Here is a 17,213-nt window from a genome sequence, read left to right as displayed (position 1 = left end):
ATCAACCACATCAGCATCTGGGGACTTCAAATCCATTGCTAGGACTTCCGCAATGTCCCCTATAAGGGCATGATAGGCTTTCAATTCCTCTGTGGGAGAAGTAGAAAGTCTAGGTGGCACATCTGACGGCGGATCTGATCTCCTGCTAATGTTACCAGAATCTGAATTTCCCGAAGAATCCTCCTCCAAGCTGCAGTCCCCCAGAGAGGAGGGTGGTTCCAAGGGTGGTGGGGTTGACTTCCGCTTCATTTTGCCTCCTGGTTTCTCAGGTGGTTGCACCTGCACAGGTAGCTGTGGTAGTTGGGGGGGGGGTGCTGCCAGCAGTTGAGAAGCAGGTTGCTCTGACACCAGCACTGGCTGTGGCGCATAATGTAGGGGCTGAGATTGATCCTGCTGCTGCACCTGTTCAGGAACCTGCAAGGCTCTCCATCGCAAAAAAATCAGCATAGTCATCTGGCAGCGTATGGTGGAATCCGCAGGTATGTTCTGGCTGTCTTGGTGCTTGAGAATGTGTCGATATCGAGGCTTGTAGCGACGTAGAAGGCTCTGTCGGCATCGATGTTGAAAGCTGTGTCGGTATCGATGATGAAGGCTGTGTCAATATTGGAGGTGGTCTCAATGTTGTAGACTGTGTTAATGTTGAGGCTTGCATCAATGTTGAGGGCTGTGTCAATGTAGAGGGCAGTATCAATGCCGAAGGCTGTTTCAGCATGGATGGTTCCATCAATGTTGAAGATTGTAGCAAGGGTATCTGCTGGATCCGCAAGGGTGAGCAAGAAGGAGTTTTCGGTGGGCGTCCAGGCTCTTCCTCGTCTATCTCGACATCGAGCCCAGTATGCAGAAAACCGTGGAAGGTGGACCCTGACGAAGTACTTGAAGCCGAGTCTATCAGGTCCCACAGGTCAGTATAATGTTCCCCATCCTGTGCCCGCAATCCCGGAGTCCTTAGTGCTGAGGGAGATTGGATTGGGGTCCATGCCGGGGACAGCAAATGACTCACTCTCGCCTTCAATACCGGGGTGGTCGATGTTGGTGGGGCGGGCAGGGTCAGTTCCGTTGATGTCGACGTTGATATGGTTAGTTGTGCCATAGACATGTGAGCTGTGAAGAGCAATAGAGGCAGACTCGTCTGAGTCGCCTTCAAACGTCTGCACTGCCATAGGGGAAGGGGTGCGATGCCTCTTCATGGGTGGCGCCTCCGTGTCTGGATTTCAATTTCCCCTTACGCTCACCTTCTTTATGTCCCTTTCTGAAAACATCCTTTGGTCTTTTAAAGCCATTGTCTGAAGACTTCATCATGTCCATCAACGCAGTTTTAGACTGCTGATGTGCAGTTCCGCGGACATCATGTTGTGTCTTCGACGCCATGGAGATTGATTCCGACGACACCTTCGACGTCGTAGAGCTCGTTGTCGGCCTCGACAGTGACTTCATGTTCAACGTTGACAGGGAGGCTGGTGAAGTACTCGGGCGCGGTGTTGGCGGGTGAAGCGTCTCATCATATAATGCAGCCCGAAGGCACCGCGACCTATTTTGTCTAGTTTGTTTGGAGAAGGAACAAACTTTACATGTTGTAGTAGTGTTCTTCTCCTAGACACATCAGACATGCGTCGTGATAATCTGTTGAAGGCAGTTTTGCGTGGCATTTAGTACACCTCTTAAAAGTCTTTTTAGTCTCCATGGTTGTCAGGCAAACGATCTTTCGACAGAAACAATCCACTTAACAGAGTCAGTTAGTTTTCTGGTCCGAGGTCAAGCACCAGTAAGGAAAAAACGATCTTTCTCCAGAGTTAGTCCGCAATGCAAATCCAGTCAGTTTGCCGATCTGAGTTAAACCGTTAGAAATATCTATTAAGTCAAGTCCAGTCCGTAATCCAAGGCAAAGTCCGTTGTCCGATCCAAGTTTGTCAGTGAAAGAAAAAATAGTTCTGAGGAGCTACAGCTATGAGGTTTGAACGCTAAGGCAGTCAAAGAGAAACTAGAAAATGGATGCCCCAACTGCCTTTTTTAACAACTTAGCACAGCAAGTGCAGGTGGGAAGGGGCGTCACGAGGAGCTAATCAATCAGCCCGCGAGGTCCCTGAGCAGGCGCAGAACCCATTCCTTATTACCACAACGGATCACGATCCAGATAGTGTAGTTATCCAACCAGAAGACTTAACAAAAATATGAAATCTTCAAGAATGTTAAAGAAAATGTTTAGCAGCTCTGAATGTTCTTATTTGATGGTAAACATCCCATACGTACTGAAGCTGAGTAAGGATCTTCAGGATACATATCTAGTAGTAGCTGTGGTGGGTTTAGAGAGGTAATATACTTTGTTACTAAAATATTTCTTCCTTCGTTGTTAAAAACTGAGGTAATTATTCTCCTTTTTGGAAACAATGCCTTACATGTTTTCTTAAAAATGCATGCTCTTTGCAAAACAATTTCATCTTCATGATCTGCAAGCTAAAAACATACTTAGATTATGTTTTTAAATTTCAAAACTAATGATATCTTCAACCAAATATGAATGCAAATATTCATTTAGAAATTCTTACTGTTCTATATTGATAATGCTTACTAAATAGTAAGTATAAATGCCAACCTTATCTGATTCTAAATTATTTTCAGCAGAAGATAGCTGAGGTTCAATAGTTGCAAAGATGGTTAAAAAGGTATATTCTTTCAAATTCTGCCCACAGCATTCTTCTTTAGGAGGTACATAGGTCTTACTCCAAGTATAACCAAGCAAAACTGATGGCATATTTACTTGAAATGTACCACAGATCTGTAAACACATACATTACTGGACATTAAAACAAATGCAAGCAGCAAAAAAGAGAAAACTGTCGATGTGGCTTTGTTACAATCTCAGTTAGTTACTTGGAGTTATGTTGGTGATACAACATTTTTTAATGCTTTCTTGTTCATTACCTTTGATTGTTCCAGGAGAGTAGAGAAAGGAAACATAATAGATCCAAGCCAATTCTTTCTTACATAGGAGTGGCCACTGCAGCCTTTTAGACAGGTGTCCTAATGAAAGAGATACTTTGGGTTTATCTTTCATATTTTAGAAGAGTGTATGTGTGTGCGTGCGCACGCATGCATGCATAATATTTGTATTTTACTCAATGATATTTCCACAACCGCTGAAATATAGTAACTTTATTGTTTTTGCCCACATGTACTGCTATGATCACTGTCTACACTTCTGCTAAAAAAAATTTCATTCAAATTCATCCCCTCATTAAAAAATAACCAAATTTATCTACAGTTTTCATTAAGCAATTCTAAAAGTTGGCTTCATATTAAATTGCACTTTCTTAATATTTGAAGAACAGAAGAAGATGAGAGTGCCAGGCTGCATTTTGTTTTCCCAACTTGTCATCAAATGCACCCATCTACAAAGGATTCCCAGGACTGATCCAACTGTGGCCTAATAAATGATGTTCTTTTTTAAAGAGAAAGGCAAATCCAATTGCAAGAAGATTCAATGGCATCAAGTTAAAATTAAAATTTTAAAGAAGTTAAAATTCAATGAATTCAAACTAGAAATGAGAGGCAAATATTTAAAAGTTGGGAGACTACCAAGGGATTTCGCTGAGCGTCCATTCTAAATCAAATACCTTCAGAAAAATATGTTCTCACTTAGTTTTAGAAACAGACTTGTTATCATCTATAACAGCATTTCTCAACAATTGTGCTACGACACACTAGTCTGCCTCAGGACACTGGCTGGTGTGCTCACTCTGCTGGCTCACTCTGAGGAAACAAGCCAGTTCCAAAAGAAGGAGTTTGATTCCCTGGTTTTGGAGCTGACTTGAAATATATAAACAAATATATAAACAATAAAAATAGCTTGGTGGATTAAAAAGAGGCATGTCTGTGTTAAGGTTGGGAAACTGGTCTACAATTTACCTCATGCTTTTCAGTCACAAATTCATCAAAAATGTTAATATATATGTAGTCTTTTATTTTAGATAGCCCAGAAAAAGTATACTCGTGTCCACGAGAGCTGCAAGAAATAAATATTTTAATACAATGAGGCAAAAAAACAATGCTTTCCTCTAGTTTTGAAGTCGTCATCATCTGAAAACAGAAAGCAAAGGTCATTTTGACAAGTATTTTACTTAAACCGTGTATTTATGACATGGATCTAGAAGGCGTTCTGGTAATATATGTGAAATTGCTGATTCTCTCCCACCAACCCACCCCCATCCCCTGCCCCTACACACACTCAGGTTGCAGCCTCCTGCAGGCACTACAAAACACTATGGAGGGTCCCCTGGAGCAGTTTGGCAGAGCCATAGTAGGGATGGGAACTGCTTCCACCCACACAAGTGGTTCTTTCTATATGCCCTAAACTAGAAAGTTTGGAGCCTACCCTCTTTAACTTACTTCAGCTTTCTACATTATTCACTTTCACAACTAGCTCCACAAAGAATCATTTTCTTTAAACTATCTATTTAAATGCACTTTATAGAAATGCAACTGAAATCAAAGGATGAAGTAAATGGAACAGACTGCAATATATAAAACATGTGGCTATAGAAGAAACCTTCAGGGGAAGTAATTCATGCATATTGTATTAAGAGCATAATACTGGGAACTTACCTGAAATCAACTTGAAGTTCTTCATTCCAACACGGATGTGAGCCATCTGCAGTGCTAGTCTGATAAACTGTGTTTTGGAAAGAAACTTCTACAAAAGGGTGAACAGCCACCTAAAATAAATACATGCATTATATGGGAATTTAAATATATGTTTGCCTCATTTTCAAACTATGGACAGTAAGAATTCATCAGTACTGTGGATTTTGCAGGTGGGTTCTAGACCTCACCCAGACTACCAAAAAATGGAAAAACCCAGAAAAATTCATCAAGTTCCTGGAAAATGCGGGAGAACTTTCCCACTGGAAAGCATGGAGAATAATACCTCATAGAGATACAAAACTACTAGAGTCACAGAAATATGCGGCAAGCCTTTGAGCATGGCAGTCGAGTGTGGCAGGGCAGGGCAGCCTCCCTTTGGGATGCTGTATAGGCCTCCCAGACGTCTTGCAGGATGCCAGGTGCCAGTGGTGATGACGTTTGCCCTTTTCCCCCAAGGTATTTTCTCCACCCTTGCCACTCTCCCCATAACTGCCTTTACCGGAGGAATGCTTGCAAACTGTAATCCCATTTTACTAGTGTGTGTCCTCCCACAATTACTCAAGTTCCCAGGTCGCATAAACAAGTTTTACACCTCTCTTCTGCTCTCTGACTCCAAGCCTGCTACCACGCATAATGTTGCCATGTTCTGCACAGCAGTGTGCAAAATCCATCAGGTCCTGACAGGCAGCAAGACTTAAGCAGACCAGTCTCAGCACTTAGCCTTATAAACCCAGTTTAATGAGCTCACTCATTAGCATTTTATAGTAGGATTTTATAACCAGTATTCCATAGTTTTATCATTTCAGAGTTTTGCAGCTCTTTAGATTTTAAGACCTTGGGTTTTTAGATTTTGGGCCCTTGAGATTCAGGATTTTATGATCTAAGATCATAACCCTCTCTTATGTTCTTTTTCTTTTCTTTTCTTCTTCTTTCTTTTGCCACTTTCATGCCTTCTGTGTCATTTGTATGCCTTTTATGCCATTGTAAGCTACTTTATGCTGATCATCAGGAATACACCGGATGCGCATTACAAGAACACATCACAACTCAGTCCCTCTCCCTCTATCCCAACAGTGGCTGACATCCAGAGCAGTGAACTCTATGCAGAACGAGTTGTGCTAGCACAAAGGTGTAGCATTAGCTTGTTGCTATATGTCTGGAGTTTGCATTCCAGAAGCCTGCTTGCACCTGAACAACAATTGTGCAATTGCAGCACACCTCATTTGTTTTAATTGAATATTTGCATTCCACGAGCCTGCTTGCTGGTCACAGTAGTGCTGGTCCTGCATGAATAACACTACCTTGAATGCCTGCCAAGGTTTTTGATTGTACTAAGCCTACTAAGAGAACTCTCACGAGAGTAGCCACGGGTATGCCTTAGAGAATTAAATATATAGATGCCATTTAAAACTTTATCCACCATGCTGTCAGCTTCAGCATAAATATATTGGGATGGTAGGTTTCCCCCTGATCCATGATCAGTCGATCTTGATATTGAGGAAGATGGATGTGACAGTTGTTCAACTATCGGAGGGGATGAGGAAACCAGATCTCGCAAGGCGACCAAGGGGATATGAGTATGCATTGAATGCCCTCCATCATGATCTTGTTCACCACTTTGGGTTAATAAAGGGAAGGGAGGAAAGAGGTAATGAAGCATGGTGGACCACCATCTCTGGAAATTGTTGTTCTTCTGTGAGAGCATTGAAAGGATTTAAGTTTACCAGTTGCGTGTCCACAGTGAGCTTGGCCTAACTCAGATGGAGTACCAACTTATCAGAAGATTCTGATTCTAATCAGGCAAAATGTCCAGCTGCCCCAGTTCTTATTATAAATGTATGGTGACCATGGTTTGTCATCAGCATTAACCCTCTAAAATTAATGTATTTTACCACAGCAAATACACAAGTGATGTTTTGATAGAACTGGCAGGTAAATTTCAAAACCCTATGTGCAAAAGCTAGGCAAAGTCCTGATAATGAGTCTGGATCCTTGCACAGATTGCTCCCCTTCCTCACAATATAAAACATCCAAATCAACCCCTGAATAGCATCCAAATTAGCTGAAATACTCAGAATTCTGAAGGAAGAATATAGTTGATAATAAAATTAGGGACTCTTGATTTAAATATCAGGTGAAATACTGTAACTATTTTGCTTAACTCTTTGAATAAATAAATACCTATGCAACTAACAAAAGATATTAGGAAATGTAATTTAGTGTAGTGAACAAGAATGGTTATTTTACTGTTACCTCACTTAGAGGATCAGTTGTATAGGCTGACTTTCCTGACAACAGATGTCTTCCTCGGGACAAACGATTAAGTGATGGTGAACGAACAACTCCAAGCCTTGAGATGTTAAACAAAAATGTCATCTATATTTCAGCTTGCATTAGCATGCATGAGAATTTAAACAGGTTGCTTACCTGTAACTTTTTATATTTTGGTGATCCGGTATCATTCACAACCTGGGATTTGTGTCTGTGAAATAGTCCCTGCAGAAGGATTTTCAAGCTCCTCAAAGTGCACTGAAGCTTCGCCCTTTGTGTGTGGAGTGCACTCAGTATTTTTGGTGGTAGAGCGTTTTCTTGCTCAGTTCCTGAATGGCTGCTATGTAGACTGGAGAATAAAATAGGAAGCATGTAAATGCATTAAGCAGATACATACATTAGGCAGGGAGGTTGGGTGGGTGTTGTGAATGATACCAGATAACCAAAATATCAAAAGTTACAGGTAAGCAACCTGTTTATCTTAGTGGTGATCTGGAATAATTCACAACGTGGGTGATTAGCAAACTCCCTCTATAAGGAGGTGGACTGGAGGATGTTAAGTTAGATAACTTCATTTAGTACAGCCCACCCAAAACTAGCCTCAGCCACAGAATGGATGTATAAAGTATAGTGTTTTATGAAGGGTATGTCAGTAGACCAAATAGGGATGTGCATGGAACTGGATGTGCATGGAACTGCAGCCGGCCCAAGCTGCCATTCGGGAGGTGAGGGTGCTTGGAGGAGCTCCTGCTGCCGCCCCCAATGGTTCTCCACCACCTCCAAAGGTACGGAGGCCACTTTCTCTCTCCACCCCCACCCCCGCACCTTTAGAATAGAGATTATGGATGTCCAGGGGACTCCTCAAGGATTCCATTTTACAAGTATCTCCGAACCAGCGCACGAACCATTTCTTAGAACTGGTGCCAGTCTGGTTCAAACTCAGACTGTCGCCCCCCTTGGGGAGCCTGGGCTGGTTCAAACTCAGACCTCCTGAGCTGGCTCTCACACCCCTAAGACCAAGTCGCAGCTTTTTGAATGTCATAGAAATTAATACCAGATATGTGGGCTGCTAAGGTGGCCTTAGCTCTGGTAGAATGAGCCTTAATCATAGTAGAAGGTTTAACCCCTTGTTTCTCATAACAAGTAAAGATAAGTTGGACCAACAAGTCATAACAAGTAAAGATAAGTTGGATCAACATGTTGTCTAGATATAGGTTGTCTAGATATAGGTTGACACCTTTAAAAGGTAACAAAGTGTCTATGAGACTTTCTAAAGTCCTTAGTTCTGTCCATGTAGAAGAGGAATGCTCTGCAAACATCCAAGGAATGGAGAGAGCATTCCAGGGGCAATACAGCATTCATAAGGAAGGTTGGAAGGATAATGTCATGGTTAATGTGGAAGTCTGAGACTACTTTAGGTAAGAAGGCAGGGTCCATTCTTATAACCACCTAGCTGGGAAAGAAGATATTGAAGGGGACGTCAATTCTTAAGACAGTGAGTTCACTGACTCTCCTAGTGGTAGTAACAGCAATCATAAAGGCTGTCTTCAGGAAGAGCAGTTTAATAGACACTGAGGTCAGAAGTTCAAATAGGGCTTCTGTATGTGTTGAGAGTACCAGAGAGCGACTCCATGGTTCAACCGGCTTCCTGACTGGCGGGAAGAGGATATACAGTCCCTTAAGAAATCTTTTACTGACAGGGTGGGAGAACAGTGTTTTTTAATCCCAACCTGTATGTACTGAAGACAGAGCTGCCTTGTGGACCTTAATAGAGGAATTAGAAAGGCCTGAATGTTTCAGGGTGGTGAGATACAGAAGGACTTGACATACAGAGGCATTCTTAGGTTTGAATCCCTCGGACTTAGCATAATTTGCAAATGTTTTCCATTTACAACTGTAGTTATGCCTAGTGGAAGCCTTCTTCTTGTGTAGTAGAATGTAGTCTAGAAGTTCAGCTTCTAAGCAGTCATGTTCATGGTCCAAAAGCTGTGATGAAGGATTTTGCCCTTGTTCTGGGACAGAAGATTGGGGTGGGGTGGGGGTTGATGGAGATGATGATGGGATCCTTGAGACAGTTGGAGGAGAAGAGATGATGCACTGTGTCTTGTGATGAAGAATTTTGCTTAGAACCCTGGGCAGGACTAGGAAGGGTAGAAAGAGGGTGTCTCCTGGATATGAAAAGCATCTCCCAGGGATCCTTTTCCCACTCCTGCTCTCAAGAAGAAAGGGGGGAATTTTTGTTGTTGTATAGAGTCGCAAAGAGGTCCACTTGGGGAGTCCCCCAGTGAAGGAAGAGATTGGAGAGAATGCCATGGTTGATTTCCCATTTGGGTTGACAGGCCAGATTACTCTGTTTCTATGCCAAGACTGTCTGACAAGGTATTGTCAGTGCCCTTTCTGTGAAGGGCTAGAAGGTAAATCTGATGGTGTATAGACCATTCTCAAAATTGAATAGCTAGGTTGCAGAGGGATTTGGAGACTGTGCACCCCTGCTGATTTATGTAGGCAATTGATGTGGTGTTGTCCAGGCACATCTGGCTCATCTGGCTGCTTAGAGGTAGGAGAAAAGACTTTAAAGCTAAAAGAACAGTTAGAAGTTCTAGAAAATGAATATGCAGGGACTCCTGTTGGTTCCACAAGCCTTGTGTTTGAAGACGTGCACAATGAGAGTTGCACCTCTTTAGGGAAGAATCCATTGTCACAGTCACTGTAGGAGGAGGAGGATGAAATGGGACACCCATAGTGAGATTCTCTGGTAGGGTCCACTAAAGAAGGAAGACCAATACTTTTTGAGGTAGTAAAAGGTACATCTGTTGGCTGTCCAGGTTTGGCTTGAACTTTGACATGAACCACATCTGGAGGTATCGCATAGGCAGTCTGGAGTATTTTAAAGTCGCGGTGCAGGATGCCATTAGACCCAAGATATGCTGAATGGTCTGCACGTCTTAGATGGGATTGGATCTGAAAGTATGAATTAAATGCACAATTTACAATCTCCTTTCCCCCAGGAGGAATGCTCACTTTACTGCTGTGTCCAGAATGACACCTATGTACAATAGAGACTTCTGAGGTTTGAGGACAGATTTCTTCCAGTTTATCTGGATGCCTAGGCCTTCCAGCAGGGAGAGAATCAAGTTGATTTGATCTATCAGTGAGTCTTGGCTGATTGAGGTGATCAGCCAATCATCCAGGTAATTGAAGATCAAAATGTCCTGTGTCCTCAAATGGGCAATAACAGTGCTCACACATTTTATAAAGACTCATGGAGTTTCAGTACATGTGTACTGAAAGGACTGATCTCCCATGGTGAATCGAAGAAATTTCCTGTGCCTTGGTTGAATTCCCATGTGGAAGAAGACATCTCTGAGGTCTAGAGTAGCAAGCCATTCTTCCTCTGCTAGGAAGGGAAGCAATTGATACGGAGTAAGCATCTGAAACTTTGTGTGGATAAAATTGTTGAGGGAATGCAGGTCTAGTATAGGACAGAAAACACCATCCCTTTTCAGTACCTGGAATAGAATCCTGTCCATTGGTTCTTCTGAGAAACAGGCTCTATTGGTCCTTTCACTAATAACTCTTGAACTTCTGTCAACAAGGTAGGAGTTGGTAGGGTGTATTATCCCCAGGAAAGGGAGAATGGTGTGAAACTCTATGGAGTAGCTGGTGGAGATATTTAACACCCAGGTGTCAGATGTAACATTTATTTATTTATCAAATTTGTACACCTCCCCAAACTTTCATCTCTGGGTGGTTCTATGATGCTATGATGGGTTCAGAAGTTCCAATGGGCAAGGAGACCAGGCAGTCAAAGATTCTGCTTGTATTATCCCGATGTATGGTCTTTTGATATTGTTTTTGTGAAGAAAGAAGAGCCTCTGCATGTATTGGAATTATTTCCTGTAATCTCTGCATTCAGATCTGTTGTAGTGAAATCTAGGTGTGTCATATTTCTTGAACTTTTGGGAGCGTCACTGCTGAGTGGAGGAAGAAGTGATAGTTTTGGCTGTGAATTTGGACTTCTTCATCTGCGCCACTGTGTCGTCAGTCTGAAAGCAAAATAAACCTTCCCCATGAAAGGGGCGGTCTTCTATTTTGTCCCTCACATCTGGCTGGACAAAGGAAGAACAGAGCCAGATGTGCCTTTGGAGAGCAATGGCACTGGTTAATGTCCCATTAATGTGACTCTGTCTCTGTGAGGTGCTTTGTGGTGCTTATGTGTTGCTGTGTAATGTCTGCAGGCTTTGAAAGCACTTCTTTGACCTCTCCCACTGAAAATACCAAGCGCATTCTGCACATGAAGGTCAGTGCTTCAGAGTTTTTCAAGTAGCTTGGAAATCCTTCCACGGGGACTACTGCACATGCGCAAAGCCAATGTTGTGAAAGATACTGGATCACCACTAAGATCCTGTGTTTACACTTAAAATTCTTAGTTACATAAGTTAAATTGCAGTCCTAGGTGCTACATTATACTACTCCAATTAATTAAGCTAAAACAGCATGATTTTTTGAGCCCTGACCTAAGAAAAATCTTACCTTTCAGTCATCCTAATCTTAAAGGACTAGCTGTTGTTTTCTTTCTTGCAGGTCTTCAAAGGTGGACGTTCTGGTAGCAGGCATCACAAAGAAGCTAAACTATCAACCTTTTATATAAACCTTTGTATTCACATTATGGCGATGGCTCTAGTTAAATCTGTGAAATGCTGGAAAAGTATGGTTGAATGCCTTGTTGCACTGTGCAATGTGGCTAATTTTCCTGACTTGCTCAAACTGCAGAATAACTCTCTCCCATCCCCATACCTGTACACATATAAGTTTGTAAGTATTCAGGGGTCTTCTTAAATACTATTTAAGATATGTGAAGACCTGCAGCACACACATCTGGAAGAAACTTCGCTACACATGCATAAGCTCATCTCCCCCACATACATCTTTGAACTACATCCAAAGTATTTAAACATTCATATTCATAATCAACAGTTGCAACATAAGTCTTAACCAGGAAATGTCTCTAAAAGAGACATTTTAGGGATCAACTTTGCACGGTTTCAGTTTTCATCTTTATATTATTCTTTAGCTCATCTAATCCCACACATAAGAAGACTACATTTTCAAAACTATACAATCTTTGGCAAATAGGCAGTTGACTAAAGCAGGAGATATCAAATGTAATTTCTATAAAGACTGGTGATATTTGATGAAGTGGGTCCCATGGGTAAAGGATGCTGACATGGGAAGTAATCATATCTCCATTTCCACATGCATTCCCACTTCCTTTATCAGAAATAGTGCTTAAGCAGCCATGCCCAGAGGTGCACCTAGTTAATTTTGGAGCCTGGACCTAAAGGCCTTTGGAGGCCTTCCCTCCCCGGCAAATTAAGCATCATCATGCTCAGCTGGGTGACCACACCACCCATGACAGACTAAAGCGTATTTGGGGGGCCCCAGGGGCTGTGGAGGCCTTGGACTTTGGCCATGAAGTCCAGGGATAAGAGCACCTCTGACCATGCCATGCAACTCTTGCCCTGTTGGCGTAACATACAACATAGTCTAAACTAACGTTTACTAATATGCTACCATCCTAAATAATGTTATGAAAACATCAGCAAGTTGCCTTGAGCCCTTGACCAAAACAAAGACAAATACTTCAGCCTCAAAAGACTATGTGAGCATGTCTTTCTTCAGTTCACCTATTTTATTCATCTGTAATTAGCTGCTGAAGCTTTCTGTCCATCAGAAACACAGTCTATAACCTACATTCAGAACACATTTTTATGAATTTTTCTAGAGGTTACCAAGCAGATGCTGAGGACAGCTAATACTTTTCTTTGTGCTTGACTGCTTGGGCAAAATCATAAACATCACATCTGTTAAGGGAGTGATACAGCAACACATTGTAGTGCTGAAATCAATGCAACTACAATAGTGTAAGCATTTTTTGACTTGTCCTCTATGTTCATGACTGTTAAATACTATTTATATTAATTGAAAGGAAAATCTGTTTCATGCAAGCTGTAGTGGGCTGTTGAATAATCCAAACTATTTGCATAATAAAAAATTTGAAAGAAGGCCATTTATTCCCAGGGACATCATCTCATGAAATGTATTTTTGTTTGTTTCAGAATACACTAGAGCTTTGGATTGTAAAATAATTTGATTAGATTTGGCATTTTTTTTAAATTATATATGCCAAATATTTACATTCACACCAAGCTTTTCTATACATCTGTATAGTGAAATATATCCACAGCACAGCTGAATTTCAAATAAAAACTGAACAAATGCCAACTATCATTGATAATTAGAAGCTAGAATAGTGCAAGCATTAAAAAAAAATTACCCCATACTACTAACTAGCAATGATACTTTACTTTTACTGTATTTTCTTCTAAACAGATTTCCTACTTACTTAAGTTACATGTCTAACTTTTTCATTTATTCAGTGACTTCAGCTACCATTAATAACGGGAAATATTTCTCTAAAAAATTGTAGCAGTTATATTTGTTTCCTCATTTTAGAGGTTAAGCAATATCTAACTGGAAACTTTATATTGCAAGGCATGTCCTACTAGACTATAAACTTCTATACACAACTGCTCGAGCACATGGAGCAAGCATCAACAGTCTTATCCAAGAACTCTACAGTCTATTAATTCTTTACAATCACCTACTTAGCTGCTGCTGCCTTTCTTGCAGGAATATTATATGCTCTCAATATTCTGACCAGAAGTTTAACATCTCCATCAGAGACAGCCTGAGCTGGAACCTTCCGTCTCTCTTTCCTTTGTGGTTTCAAATGTCTTCTGCGTTCACCTAGCTTGAAAACTGCATTACTCAATTGGCTTTTAAAAAATGAAGTGATTTAGATTAGTTCTACATATGCTCATATAAGAAAAGAATAGAACTTAATCAGGTGGTTTGTAACTATGTTTTTTTCTAGGGTTATGCAAACTTAGTTTTGAGAAATGTCAATATATTTTAATGTACTTCTACCTTCACAATTCTTGTAAATAGAAATGAATATAAAATTTGGTATTACACATTATTAATACTTGATATATTCTTTGAAATTATATTTAATATTTTGATGAAATGTAATATTGTAGAAAACTGATATTGTAAACAATTAATCATTTGCTTATTTATTCTGTATGCTTGACCAAGTTCAATCTTTAAAGAATAAAACATTTGAAAATAGGTTGTAATTACCTCATAGATATAATTTCTTCATAATCATTCACAATGTCTGATAAATTAAATTTGTGCCTAATAGTCATGATTCGTTTCATAACTAGTTGTCTCATCTGTGGGGGGAAAGGGTGTATTTTAATAAATGCAATTTGAAACTAAATCATCATGGTTTTGGCTACAAAAACAAAATTTCTCCATAACATTGTTTTCCGTAAGGCATTGAAAATGATCATCTGAATCAACACAGATCAATCAGGGAACATTTTATAGTGTAGACATTGCTCAAAGCAAACTTATAATACTGGACAAAGCTGTTAGCTCAAGCCCCAAGGGAAAAAAAGAAAAAGGTTGTGTCTGGGAGGAAGGCTGCTGTAGCTCAATGGAAGAGATCTGCTTGGCATACAGAAGGTCTCAGGTTCAGTCCCTGGCATTTCCAAGTACTACTGGGAAACACCCTTCTGAAACCCTGGAGAGCTGCTGCTAAACAGAGTAGACGATGCCTATTTTGATGAGCCAATGATAATGGTAAAGGATATGCAGGTGATGGGAGCTAGACCCTCCCCTTCCCAGCTTACCCCATCACAGACTCCTCCCCAAACTCCTCCTCAGTCATTCTCCAATACCAGAAGTGACCCAAGCTGGAGAAGTGGCTATGGCACTGCAACTGCACCGAGGGATCAGCTACACTCACCCACACACCCCTTTGGCTCCTAGAACCAGGTTTTCTACTCCCTGCACTATATGTGAACTTGGGTATACCCTACTTTAAACAAAAGCATTTGCCACTGGCTTGTGTAGCTTGAGTCTCAACTTGGATGCAATTATTGATTGACTGATTGACTGACTAAGTGCCGGCAAGTCGGTGTCGACTTTTAGCGAACACATAGAGAGATTCGCTCCAGGATGATCTGTCTTCAACTTGGCCTTTAAGGTCTCTCAGTGGTCTATTCATTGCTGTCGTGATCAAGTCCATCCACCTTGCTACTGGTCCTCCTCTTCTTCTCTTTCCTTCAACTTTCCCTAGCATTATGGACTTCTCAAGGGAGTTGGGTCTTCACATAATGTTTCTGAAGTATGATAGTTTGAGCCTGGTCATTTGTGCCTTGAGTGAAAATTCTAGATTGATTTGTTCTATAATCCATTTGTTTGTTTTCCTGGCTGTCCATGGCATCCTCAAAAGTCTTCTCCAGCACCAAATTTCAAAAGCGTCAATGCTTTTTCTATCTTGCTTCTTCAAAGTCCAGCTTTCGCTTCCATAGAGTGTCATGGGAAAAACCATTGTCTGAATTATTCTAATCTTTGAGGGTATAGAAACATCACGGCATCTAAATATCCTTTCCAAGGCCTTCATTGCAACCCTAACAAGTGCTAGTCTGTGGCGTATTTCTTGACAGCTGGATCCTTTACTGTTGATGGTCGATCCTAAAAGGCAGAAGCTACCCACCACTTTAATGTCTTCATTACCAATTCTGAGGCTGGTTGCTGTACCCGTTGTCATTAGCTTAGTCTTCTTTACATTTAGTTGTAGTCCCATTTTTTAACCGTGCTCCTTGACTTTCATTACTAGAGCTCGCAGATCATCTGCATTCTCAGCTATCAGAGTGGTGTCATCAGTGTAGCGCAGGTTATTGATGTTTCTTTCTCCAACTTTGAAACCATGCTCATCTTCTTCCAAACCAGTCTGTTTCACCATGTTCTGTCTGGACTGTGGCTTCCTGTCCTGTGTATAGGTTTTTCATGAGAACAATGAGATGTTCTGGGACGCCCATTAACCCTAGGATATTCCACATCTTGACATGGTTGATGCAATCAAAGGCTTTTCTGTGGTCAATAAAGCACATATTGTCTTCTTTCTGGCATTCTTTGGCTTTCTCAATTATCCAGCATGCATCGACAATGATGTCTCTTGTTCCTTGGCCTTTTCTGAAACCAACTTGAACATCTGGCATTTCCCTTTCATGTAGGGCTCTAATCTGCTTTGGATGATCCTGAGCATTATTTGCTAGCATGTGAAATTAAGGATATTGTGTGATGGTTTGCGCAATCTGTCAATCTTTGGTATGGGTATGTAAACTGACTTCTTCCAGTCTGTTGACCACTGTGTCGTTCTTCAAATTTGCTGGCATAGTTTGGTTGGAGCCTTGACTGATTCTTCTTCTGTTGCCTGCCATATTTCTGTAGCTATTCTATCAATTAGGAGAGGAGAGCTGGTCTTGTGGTAGCAAGCATGACTTGTCTCCCTAGCTAAGCAGGGTCCACCTTGGTTGCATTTGAATGGGAGATCACATGTGAGCACTGTAAGGTATTCCCCTGAGGGGATGGAGCCGCTCTAGGAAGAACAGATGGTTTCAAGTTCCCTCTCTGGCTTCTCCAAGATAGAGCTGAGAGAGATTCCTGCCTGTAACCTTGGACACGCCGCTGCCAGTCTATGTAGACAATACTGAGCTAGATAGACCAATGGTCTGACTCAGTATACAGCAGCTTCCTGTGTTCCTAATTCCTGTAGCCTTCTGACTTAGTAATGACCAGAGTGCTGATTTAACTTCATCTCCCCATACTAGAGGTTCTTGCAAGTAGGGAATAACTTCTAGAATATCTTGGGTGTTGACGTCCCTGCTGTACAGATTTTCAGTATACGCCTTCCATCTCTGTTTGATCTTCTCTGAATCAGTAATGATCTGTCCTTTGGCATCCCTTAACATACCAATTCGAGGTTGGAACTTCCTTCTGAGTTCAGAGAACTTTTGGGGGAAATTTCCTTGTTTCTTCTAACAGCTTTCTGAAATTCCCTATTAAGTTCCTTCCTGAGGTCTTTATCGTTCTTGACTTTGGCTTCTCTCCTCATATCTGTAGAGAAAAACTAGCAGCTTCTCCTTTAGAGAATAATTTTGTCTGCTGTTCTGTTTATTCCCCACCCTCTCACCTATGACACCCATTAATAATATGACACCCATTTATGTGTCAAATTATTTATTACTATTGTATTTTGGAATTTAGATTTTGTCCCATCCAAAAGCATAACATGCATGTGCTGAAACTAATGACTGTTGCTGGTGCGGTAATAACAATCTTTGTCACTACACAGGCATGGCATCCTGGATAGTAGAGATTTGCAC

At 41.2% G+C, this 17,213-nt stretch overlaps 1 protein-coding gene and 1 long non-coding RNA gene across 13 annotated transcripts in view; one reads left to right on the top strand and one right to left on the bottom strand.

The window, feature by feature from the left end:
* The window catches only part of LOC128349313 (uncharacterized), a 34,650-nt gene extending 32,212 nt beyond the window's left edge, over positions 1–2,438 (top strand). The window contains exons 8-9 of the long non-coding RNA XR_008318725.1: positions 376–901; positions 1,277–2,438. This is a non-coding gene — a long non-coding RNA (uncharacterized LOC128349313). The remainder of the gene's footprint in view (positions 1–375; positions 902–1,276) is intronic.
* The window catches only part of CC2D2B (coiled-coil and C2 domain containing 2B), a 143,605-nt gene that overhangs the window by 37,998 nt on the left and 88,394 nt on the right, over positions 1–17,213 (bottom strand). For 10 of the 12 annotated variants that reach the window (XM_053305371.1, XM_053305368.1, XM_053305376.1 and 7 more), the window contains 8 exons: positions 14,116–14,210; positions 13,578–13,748; positions 6,892–6,988; positions 4,600–4,709; positions 3,904–4,000; positions 2,920–3,018; positions 2,591–2,773; positions 2,248–2,451 (listed from right to left, as the gene is read on the bottom strand). In XM_053305371.1, the coding sequence (XP_053161346.1) occupies positions 2,248–2,451; positions 2,591–2,773; positions 2,920–3,018; positions 3,904–4,000; positions 4,600–4,709; positions 6,892–6,988; positions 13,578–13,748; positions 14,116–14,210 (1,056 nt within the window). Of the gene's footprint in view, positions 1–2,247; positions 2,452–2,590; positions 2,774–2,919; positions 3,019–3,903; positions 4,001–4,599; positions 4,710–6,891; positions 6,989–11,442; positions 11,558–13,577; positions 13,749–14,115; positions 14,211–17,213 lie in introns of those variants that run through there. The other 2 variants (XM_053305377.1, XM_053305380.1) reach the window with 2 other exon arrangements.

The sequence above is a fragment of the Hemicordylus capensis genome, chromosome 3 (genome assembly GCF_027244095.1).
Source record: "Hemicordylus capensis ecotype Gifberg chromosome 3, rHemCap1.1.pri, whole genome shotgun sequence".
NCBI lineage: Eukaryota > Metazoa > Chordata > Lepidosauria > Squamata > Cordylidae > Hemicordylus > Hemicordylus capensis.
This window is presented reverse-complemented; position numbering and strand designations above follow the sequence as displayed.